The sequence below is a fragment of the Bubalus bubalis genome, chromosome 4 (genome assembly GCF_019923935.1).
Source record: "Bubalus bubalis isolate 160015118507 breed Murrah chromosome 4, NDDB_SH_1, whole genome shotgun sequence".
Taxonomy (NCBI): domain Eukaryota; kingdom Metazoa; phylum Chordata; class Mammalia; order Artiodactyla; family Bovidae; genus Bubalus; species Bubalus bubalis.
This window is the reverse complement of record NC_059160.1, coordinates 21,226,685-21,237,878: the sequence shown is the minus strand read 5'-3', so window position 1 is coordinate 21,237,878 and position 11,194 is coordinate 21,226,685. Positions and strand designations below refer to the sequence as shown.

At 39.2% G+C, this 11,194-nt stretch overlaps 1 protein-coding gene across 1 annotated transcript; it reads right to left on the bottom strand.

Moving 5' to 3' along the window:
* Positions 1–498: 498 nt before the first annotated feature.
* SMIM10L1 (small integral membrane protein 10 like 1) lies at positions 499–2,724 on the bottom strand. Its single transcript, XM_006076430.4, has one exon. It carries the CDS (start codon positions 2,507–2,509, stop codon positions 2,303–2,305), a length of 207 nt encoding a protein of 68 aa, XP_006076492.1. The 5' UTR covers positions 2,510–2,724; the 3' UTR covers positions 499–2,302.
* Between the last annotated feature and the right edge of the window lie 8,470 nt (positions 2,725–11,194).

Genomic DNA, 11,194 nt, shown 5'->3' with positions numbered 1-11,194 from the left:
GATACTAACACAGCCTTTTAGATGGACTAAAAGAAATGAACTCTAATCTGATTAGGAGCATTTGGGAAAAACTTAGTGGAAAAAGTGATGTCCAAGTTTGGCCTTGAAACACAGAGTAACCACAGACAAAACAAACAAACAAACAAACAAAAACCCCACAGGTACAGAAGGCAGAAGAAACTGTAAGAAGAGAGAGGAAGTTGTGCTCCAGTTCAGCTGGAGACAAGGAATGAAGGGTAGGAAGAACAATTACTCAAAGCCAGACATGTTGCTGAAGGAGGCACTTATTTTACAACTCTAGAGTACACCTATTGGACACAATTAGTGAAATGTGGAATACAGAACATTACAGTTTCAATCTTTACCTTGACGAATGACTGTCCCTTTCTGCTCAAATATCTCACCAGTATCTTTCTGGAAGGGCTTCCCGCTACCCTTACTGTCAGTAATCTACAAATATCTTTCAGTACTAAAACCTTCCACGGGTAAAGCAAGCACTCCAGAGTTTTAAGGTTTATTCACAAGTTAATGAGATATTCTATAAAAACAAACACTTTTATTGTGTATATATCAAGCACTAAGGCAGGCTTATTTTTAACTCTCAGACTGATCTATCCATTGGGTATGTTTATTCTCATTTAATAGGTTTGAGAAAACAGGGATTTAGGCAGACTGTTGGGCTCATCTGGACCACAAAATTAGTTTGTATTTTAACAGAGGTGTGTCTGATATACATATACACACAGGGCTAAGAAAAAAACACTGTTACTGTTAGACCAGTAGTAAAAAACAGCAATTCTCCACTTTTTCTCTGCCCATCCCTGATTTTCCTTCACCAGAGACTACCAATTTTAACTCTTCAGCTATTTGTTACTGTACTTCTTTCTAAGTGACAAGTTATACTGCTTTATTTTAAACCGACATTTCTGTATCAGATCTTGATGTATTCTCCATTACATATATACTCCTTTCCAATTATCCTAGGCTTACCTAATAATTTGTTATTATTTGTATTCAGTGTTTAGATAAATATGACTGACTTTATATGATGACTAACATTATTCACAGTTGACTTAATGCAGTGTAATTTCTGAAAACTTTTATTTTTCCTGCGGCTCATAATTGCCTCAATTTTGCTTCCTTAATTAGAAAAAAAATATGCAGACCTCTAATTCGTCTCCAAACTCTCTAACACCTAAAAACCTCTTGACCCTGTATTTATAAACACAGGACAATGTATCCGTTTTCCTTTCTAAGACATTCCACCTGAACTATCATCTTTAGGCATTTCTTGTTGACCTCATGCTGTTCTCCCTTCTTCTGTTATATGGTTATATTTTAGCAACTTTATCATCACTCTTTAAGTAAAATAAAATAACCTCTTTCCCCATCGACAACAGACTCTACCTGTCAACTTTAAAAGACACCATTACTTTTCCAGGCACCCGCCCTGCCATCCTACCTTGTAAACTGCACTTTTACGCCATCAAGGCTGATAATATTGACACTCAACTCTGTAACCGTAATTAAGCATTCTCTTAAAAAGATGAAAACCATAAACAGCACTTACATTATGATTATTTAAATGTTATTCAATAAACCACCAAGCTTTGTGCTATGATTGGATTTCCTTTTCTTTGGCTCCAAGATTCTGAACCACAATGCTAATTTACAGAGACACTGAAATTGAGTCCACCTTCTTACATTCCAACCCTCGGTCAAAACCCTGCAGTATTTTACACTGTTTGGTTATCTGAAAGATGTGTTCCTCTTACAACGTTGTTTTTTTTTTTTTTTCACTTAAAAGTTTCTGATCGTCATAGTTTTCTCTTGTGGAATGAAGAGATGTTTGCCTTCCACTGCATATCCTTAAGATCTTCAGCTTCTGACTCATCCTGTTTATAATCCAGTCTCATCTTCCCGAAATTTACTATTTATGAACACGGGCCATGAGCTTGTACATTTCTGTCCTGAAAGTTCTGACAGCCTTCCCTTGTTATAATACATCCTGTTCGTCCCGTTTTTAAGGATGCACAGCTTCTTAAATATTGTAGTGGGTTTTAATTGAAGTTCTCGGTTCCCGGAATCGCGTATTTCCTCTTCCGACACTCAGGAGGTCTCGGTGCCAGTTCAGGGAATCGGAGGAGAGCAGACGGCGGAGAGGAAAGAGCGCAGCGGTGGAGGGAGACCAAGCACTCTCGCGAGACAGCGGGACTGCTCGCCCCAAGCTCCACGGTGCCGCGGGGCCTCCTGGGAGTCGGCCATAATGCAGGCCCGGAACGCCGGCGGCATCCCCAGGGCTCTAAAAATGTACCTGTAAGCGGATGTTGAGAACGACGGAGCCCGCGATGTAGAAATACGGGAAGTTCATGCGCAGCTGCCAGGCCAGCTCGAAGAAGGCGAGCAGGGTGCGGGAAAGCCCCTTGCAGAAGACCCCGTACGAGCTGGGGGTCGCGGCCGGGCTCGAGGCCCTGAGGGCCAAAGATGACGGAGCTGCCGTGGTGGCCATGGACGCGATGTTGCCGCTAGCCCGGTGCGGTGCCTGGAACCGAGGGTGACCGCAGACCCCACGGACCCCCAACTGATGGCGATGACCTGGAGGGGCCGGGGGCTTAGCGGCCTCCGGGATAGCACTCCCGCCTCACGCAGACGCCGCTTCTCTCCGAGCGGCGGTGAGGCTGGGGCTGCGGCTGGCGCTCCTCCCCTTCCTGTCTGCTGCTTAAAATGACATTCAGCGTTTAGAGTTTAACTCTTGGTAGTTCCGGAACGGGTTACTTATTTACATATATGCCACACAGTTATTTTATATAGCAATTACAAACAGCCTTACAGATACTCGTTTCACTTTAAAATGAAGAAAGGAAACTAAGTAAAATTCTGTAATTTGCCCTAGAGCCCCGTCCAACGCTCGCGTTAAAACTCGGGTTAGTCTGCTCTGGACTGTTCCCGTTCGATTTCATAACATTAATCTCTTTAAATAAGCCAGTTAGGGCAGAGTCTCTGTATTCACAACATACTATTAAAACTTAAAGGGCCACAATCTCAGGCAATGAATTTTCTATTAGGACTATTTCAGTTGCAAGTGCCGGAAATTAACACATGTAAAGCAAACACAGATTAATTATTATTTTTTGAGGTACATATTACATGCAAATATCAAATTTTCCCTCATGTAAACCCATGAAACGTTCAGATTAGGTATGAAGGCTTCTATCATTTCTTCATGGGCACCTGATGTGGTTAGGCGGGGAAGGCTTAGAATGTTACTGACATTACTTCCAAGCCCCGAATACCCGTAAGGTAACATCTTAATGGATCGTCCGTATTCTTGTGGTGTTTAAGTGATGCCCATTTCATTAACTTCTATGATCTATTTTAACTAGTAAGCACTGTATTTTTCCTCATAGACAACCTCTACATTCGTGACTTATTCAGACATGTTACTGATTATAACTCAGATTATGGTCTAGTTCCGAAAAGCGTTCTTTCAATATCTCAGGATTCACCCTGCACTGAATAATTGTAGCAACTGTTCAAAGCACAATTTATGTATCCTGAAGGACCTCTGTTTTTTTGTACAGCCTACTGATGATAAGACTGGTACAAATAACATGCCATTGTGCAATTTGTAAAGCTGAATTGTGTATCCCCAACTAGTTTCTTTTGCTGCTTTGTTAGACCAGTACCAACCCATCAACTAGACAGCACCTAAAGGAACTGATTACTGCTCACTTAGAGCAATTTATGAAATACTGATTTGGAGACTGAAGAGAAGTGTAAGATAATGACAATTCAGAACCAAGAGAAGATGTAAATTTTTGGTATAGAAGTACAATTTGTGGGTATTAGTGCCACACAAATCATTAAGTCCCTGAATCTTCCTCTTCCAACTACCTAAAACAATGTGGACTCATCCTCTTCTACCATTCTGCTCTTCACTCCCTTCACCCCTAGCTTTGATTAATTCCATGAAAACCAGGTCTTCCATTGGAAACCCCCAGGAAAATAGCAGCCGTTTACTTACAATGGCTGTCATAAGTAACAGATTTCCTGTTTTAATTGGAAAGGAATAGGGATTCCCTGGTGGCTCTGATGGTAAAGAATCTGCCATGTGGGAGAACTGGTTTCAATCCCTGGGTTGGGAAGATCCCCTGGAGAAGGGCATGGCAATCCACTCCAGTATTCTTGCCTGGAGAATCCCCATGGACAGAGGAGCCTGGCTGGCTACAGTCCATGGAGTCGCAGTCATGACTGAGTGACTAAGCACACACAGGCAAAAAAAAGAGTAGTTACTAAGCGCCAACTCCTATCCTTAATACTGTAGAGCTGTTGAAAGATTTCTGTCGTGTGAAAGTGACTGGAGAGTGGGATAGGATCAATATTTTACGTGACTGTGGTTTTTATTCTGTCCCTTGATACTTAGACTTGAATGACAGATCCACACTTGTTGCCAAGTAGGCACATATAAGTGAGTTATCAACATGTATCAATCCATTTCTGAAGACAATATTTCATTGACCCTTTAACTTGCCCTTCCTTTCTAAATCTTATATTCCTATTGTTGACCCTAAAATTGCCAATTTGGTGGTGGTTCAGTTGACAAGTCTTGTCCGACTCTTGCGACCCCATGGACTGTAGCCTGCCAGGCTACTCTGTCCATGGGATTTTCCAGGCAAGAATGCTGGAGTGGATTGCCATTTCCTTCTCCAGGGGATCTTCCCAACCCAGGAATCAAACCTGGGTCTCCTGCATTTTAGGCAGATTCTTTACCAAGTGAGCTATAAGGGAAGCCTGGAAGTTTAGTACTTTTTAATGGCTTGTTAAGTTTAATGCAGCTTGAAAGTTTAAAGGTAAGCTGTAATTACGGGTCTGAAATTTACCATATTGGTAAATTTTGGGTCTGAAATTTACCATATTGGCAATTGGTACCAAATTTACCATATTGGTAATTGGTAATTATGGGTCTGAAAATTACCATATTGGCAAATTCTCAACTCCTTTTTTAAGGAATTTGCTAGTGTAAGTGTTCTATTTTGTAAGAAATACATTCAGAATGCAAGGATTGAATCAAATGATCCAACCCTAAACACAAGAGAAAAATTACAACTCGATTAAAGTCTCACGTTTGCAGGCTGACAAATTGAGTTTAGTCTTTCTGCAGGTGTCACATCAGGAACTGAAGTTTAGTTACTACTGTTATGTAGGTAGTAAACTCGTTAAAAGGAAAAAAAATTGTAATAACTGATACCAATGATTAGATCCCATAATAAAACTGCAATTTCTGAATTAAGACTGCACATTCAAGTATCAAATATATGTCATACAGAAGGAAATCATTAGCTGCAACATCAAATTATGTTTGTTTCTGGGCTCTCTATTCTGTTCCATTGAACTGTGTCTGTTTTTTATGCCAATACCATCTGTTCTGATTATTAAAGCTTGAACTATAGTTTGAAACCAGAATGTGTGATGCTCCCAGCTTTGTTCTTTCTCAAGATTACTTTAGCTGTCCATGGTCTTTTGAGGTTTTTCTATTTATGTGAAAAATACATAAAATTATAATTTTTAAATTATAAATTTATAATACTTAATACTTCTAAATTAATTTAATTAATGTTTTAATTAAACTCATAATTTTTATGGAACTTGCATTCAATCTACAGCTCTCGGGGTGGTATTGATATTTTAACAATATTAATTCTTCCAATCCATGAATATAGAATAGCTTTCTACTTATTATTTTCTTCACCTTTTTCAGTTTCTTTGAATGTCTTGCAGGTTTCAGTGCACAGATCTTCCACCTAATTAGTTAAATTTATTCTGAGGTGTTTTATTCTTTTGATGCAGTTATAAATGAGATTGTTTTTCTAATCTGTCTTTCTGATATTTCGTTGTTAATGTATAGAAATGCAACTGAATTTTGGATATTGATTTTATATCTTGTCAGTTTCCTGAATTTATTAGTTCTAGCAGTTTTTGTTTCGTGTGTGGAGTTTTTAGGGTTTTTTTTTTTTTAACATGTGATTTGCATATAAAGACAGTTTTGCTTCTTCCTTCTCAATATGGGCACTTTTTATTTTTTATCTTGCCTAATTGCTATTGCTAGGACTTTCTATACTATGTTGAGTAAACCATGAACAGTATGTAAAGGCAAAAAGATAGGACACTGAAAGATGAACTCCTCAGGTCAATAGGTGCCCAATATGCTACTGGAGATCAGTGGAGAAATAACTTCAGAAAGAATCAAGGGATGGAGCCAAAGCAAAAACAACACCCAGTTGTGGATGGGACTGGTGACAGAAGCAAGGTCCGATGCTGTAAAGAGCAATACTGCATAGGAACCTGGAATGTTAGGTCCATGAATCAAGGCAAATTAGAAGTGGTCAAACAGGAGATGGCAAGGGTCAACGTTGACATTCTAGGAATCAGCGAACTAAAATGGACTGGAATGGGTGAATTTAACTCAGATGACCATTATATCTACTACTGTGGGAAGGAATCCCTTAGGAGAGATGGAATAGCCATTGTAGTCAACAAAAGAGTCTGCAATGCAGTACTTGGATGCAATCTCAAAAATGACAGAATGATCTCTGTTCATTTCCAAGGCAAACCATTCAATATCACGGTAATCCAAGTCTATGCCCTGATGAGTAACACTGAAAAAGCTGAAGTTGAATGGTTCTATGAAGACCTACAAGACCTTTTAGAACTAACACCCAAAAAAGATGTCCTTCTCATTATAGGAGACTGGAATGCAAAAGTAGGAAGTCAAGAAACACCTGGAGTAACAGGCAAAATTTGTCTTGGAGTACAGAATGAGGCAGGGCAAAGGCTAACAGAGTTTTGCCAACTGTTCAAGCAGTTGACCAGAACTCACTGGTCAGCACAAATACCCTCTTCCAACAACACAAGAGAAGACTTTACACATGGACATCATCAGATGGCCAACACCGAAATCAGATTGCTTATATTTTTTGCAGCCAAAGATGGAGAAGCTCTATACAGTCAGCAAAACAAAACCAGGAACTGACTGTGGCTCAGATCATGAACTCCTTATTGCCAAATTCAGACTTAAATTGAGGAAAGTAGGGAAAATCACTAGACCACTCAGGTATGACCTAAATCAAATCCCTTATGATTATACAGTGGAAGTGAGCTATAGATAAGGGACTAGATCTGATAGACAGAGTGCCTGATGAACTATGGACGGAGGTTTGTGACACTGTACAGGAACAAGAATCAAGACCATCACCAAGAAAAAGAAATACAAAAAAGCAAAATGGCTGTCTGAGGGGGCCTTAAAAATAGCTGTGGAAAGAAGAGAAGTGAAAAGCAAAGGAGAAAAGGAAAGATATTCCTGTTTGGATGCAGAGTTCCAAAGAATAGCAAGGAGAGATCAGAAAGCCTTCCTCAATGATCAATGCAAAGAAATAGAGGAAAACAATAGAATGGGAAAGACTAGAGATCTCTTCAAGAAAGAGATACCAAGGGAATATTTCATGCAAAGATGGGCTCAATAAAGGATAGAAATGGTATGGACCTAACAAAAGCAGATGATATTAAGAAGAGCTGGCAAGAATACACAGAAGAACTGTACAAAAAAGATCTTTATGACCCAGATAATCACGATGGTGTGATCACTGACCTCCAGCCAGACATCCTGGAATGTGAAGTCAAGGGGTCCTTAGGAAGCATCACTATGAACAAAGCTAGTGGAGGTGATGAAATTCTAGTTGAGCTATTTCAAATCCTGAAAGATGATGCTATGAAAGTGCTGCACATAATGTGCCAGCAAATTTGGAAAACTCAGCAGTGGCCAAAGGACTGGAAAAGGTCAGTTTTCATTTCAATCCCAAAAAGGCAATGCCAAAGAATGCTCAAACTACCACACAATTGTACTCATCTCACATGCTAGTAAAGTAATGCTCAAAACTCTCCAAGCCAGGCTTCAGCAATATGTGAACCGCGAACTTTCAGATGTTCAAGCTGGCTTTAGAAAAGGCAGAGGAACCAGAGATCAAATTGCCAACATCCACTGGATTATCAGAAAAGCAAGAGAGTTCCAGAAAAACATCTTTTTCTGCTTTATTGACTATGCCAAAGCCTTTGACTGTGTGGATCACAATAAACTGTGGAAAATTCTTCAAGAGATGGGAATACCAGACCACCTGACCTGCCTCTTGAGAAATCTGTATGCAGGTCAGGAAGCAACAGTTAGAACTGGACATGGAACAACAGACTGGTTCCAAATAGGAAAAGGAGTACGTCAATGCTGTATATTGTCACCCTGCTTATTTAACTTATATGCAGAGTACATCATGAGAAATGCTGGCCTGGATGAAGCACAAGCTGGAATCAAGATTGCCAGGAGAAATATCAATAACCTCAGATATGCAGATGACACCAGTCTTATGGCAGAAAGTGAAGAAGAACTAAAGAGTCTCTTGATGAAAGTGAAAGAGGAGAGTGAAAAAGTTGGCTTAAAGCTCAACACTCAGAAAACTAAAATCATGGCATCTGTTCCCATCACTTCATGGCAAATAGAGAAACAGTGGAAACAGTGTCAGACTTTATTTTTCTGGGCTCCAAAATCACTGCAGATAGTGACTGCAGTGATGGTGACGCTTACTCCTTGGAAGAAAAGTTATGACAAACCTCGAAAGCATGTTGAAAAGCAGAGACATTACTTTGCCAACAAAGGTCTGTCTAGTCAAGGCTATGGTTTTTCCACTAGTCATCCATGGATGTAAGAGTTGGACTATAAAGAAAACTAAGTACCAAATAATTGATGCTTTTGAACTGTGGTATTGGAGAAGATTCTTGAGAGTCCCTTGGATTGCAAGGAGAACCAACCAGTCCATCCTAAAGAAAATCAGTCCTGATTATTCATTGGAAGGACTGATGTTGACCCTGAAATTCCAGTAGTTGGCCACCTGATGAGAAGATCTGACTCATTGGAAAAGACCCTGATGCTGGGAAAGATTGAAGGCAGGAGGAGAAGGGGCCGACAGAGGATGAGATGGTTGGATGGCATCACCACCTCAACGGACATAAGTTTGAGTAAACTCTGGGAGTTGGTGATGGACAGGGAGGCCTGGCATGCTGTAGTACATGGGGTGGCAAAGAGTCGGATACGACTGAGCGACTGAATGGAACTTAACTGAAAAAATCCCTTCATTCTTGCCAAATACTGCAGCTTAAAAGGTCTTTGTCACACTGAAGGGGCAAGAATTATAAGTCGCAGGTCTGTTTCACATTGTGTGTGTGTGTGTATGTTAGTCACTAAGTCTCACTTTTTGTGATCCCATGAACTCAATCCCACCAGGCTCCTCTGTCATGGGATTCTCCAGGCAAGAATACTGGAATGAGTTGCCAGTTCCTTCTCCAAGGGATCCTCTCAACCCAGGGATTGAACCCGGGTCTCCTACACTGCAGGGAGATTCTTTACCATCTGAGCCACCACACTGAGGTGGAGGGAATTATATAGGGTATGACAATCAGGGAGCAGTAATCATGTGGAGTGTGTTTTCAATTTTGGTGCATTCTAATTGGTTAGTTTAGAATTTTCTGAGTCATATTCTTGGTGTTATATCTAAAAGGTCTAACTCAAGTTTGCAGAAGTTCTCCGCCATTTTTTTTTTTTTTTTTTTGTTAAAGTTTGTAGTTTGAGCATTTGTACTTAGGTCTAAGATCAATTTAGACTTAATCTTTATGTGGTAAGAAATTATGGTATAAATTCATCTTTACGAAGGTGGGTATCTAATAAAGTCCTAGCTTCATTTGTTGGAAAAATAAAGGCTATTTCTCCCTTGACTGCCTTGATACCTTTTTTGAAATCAATTGCCCATGAATGTAAATGTTAAGATGGATTCTCAATTGTGCTTAACTATTATATATGTCTGTCTTCATGAAAGTACTACTCTATTTTCATTGATGCCGTTTAGTGGGGAGAATCCCAGGGACGGAGGAGCCTGATGGGCTGCCGTCTATGGGGTCGCACAGAGTCGGACACGACTGAAGCAACTTAGCAGCAGCAATGGTTAGCTTTGATATCAGGAACTGCAATCGTCTAATTATGTTCCTTTTAAAAAAAAACTTCCTTGTCTCTTCTGGGAGCTTTGTATTTCCATATACATTTTAAGAATAGTTTTTCAGCTTTCTGCAAGGATTTGTGGGATTTGATAGAGATTGTCCTGAATATATAGATAATCTCTTGACCTGGAAAGAGTCTCCTCACTCCAGATTTTAGTTCAGTTGTCCTCTTTCCTTGAACAGCTCTCTTATCAATTTAAAATGTAATTTGGAAATTTATTCCCCTTATCCTGGTCATTGTAGGAGAAAATCTTGCCTTTTTGCACTTGCTATCTTCAACTCATAAGTGGAAGTTCTAACAGGTTAACTGTGAAGTATCAAATGACACAGGATCAAATGAATAAGTAACAATCTTTGGAAGAGGATATCATTATTATCTGCATTTTGCTGAGGAGTATACTGAAGCAGACAGTAGTTTTAAAACAGAGTAAAAGATCAGAGATTGGTAGCAGGAAATCTGGATTTTCCATCCTGTCAGTCTGGTTCCAAGATCCTCTCCTTAAAAACTTCTACTATAAAAAATGAAACAAGAGAATCCAAAAGTATACCTGATTTCAACATCTGTTCTTCTTAAAAAAAATTTCAACAGTCAAAAATGAATTAAATGAGAAAAATAAGACTGAATATTCATATATGGAAAAGTTTTGAATGTGCAATGGAAAACACATATTCTTTTGAAGTGCCCAAGAAATATTGACAAAATTAATACTTTATTTAAAAATTAATATTTAAATATTAACTAAATTAAATAGTTAACTTTATTAAAGACCTAAGCATGAGAGTTATTTTTGACAGCTTTAAATGGTGGAAGGAAAAGCCTACTGGAAAAGAGATTACAACCAGGTGACCTCCCCAAGACTCACTTCAGTTTTGGAAATTATAGGAAAATAATTTCATCAGTGAGATGAATGTGCATTTGGTTGAGTTAATGTGTTCATAGGCTTATAAGCAATAAAGTTATATATAACCAGCTTATAGGGTGTTTTGGTCTTCTTGGGGTCCCCAAGAAAATCTTGGATAGTTTTGATAAGAAAAGCTTGAATTATTTCTACATAAATCCAGTATTAGAAAAAAAATCCATTGGAATGATGATCCAGGTTAT

Coding starts and splice junctions, on each gene's coding strand:
- SMIM10L1 (XM_006076430.4), bottom strand. CDS start 2,509: ATGGCCACCACGGCAGCTCCGTCATCTTTGGCCCTCAGGGCCTCGAGC.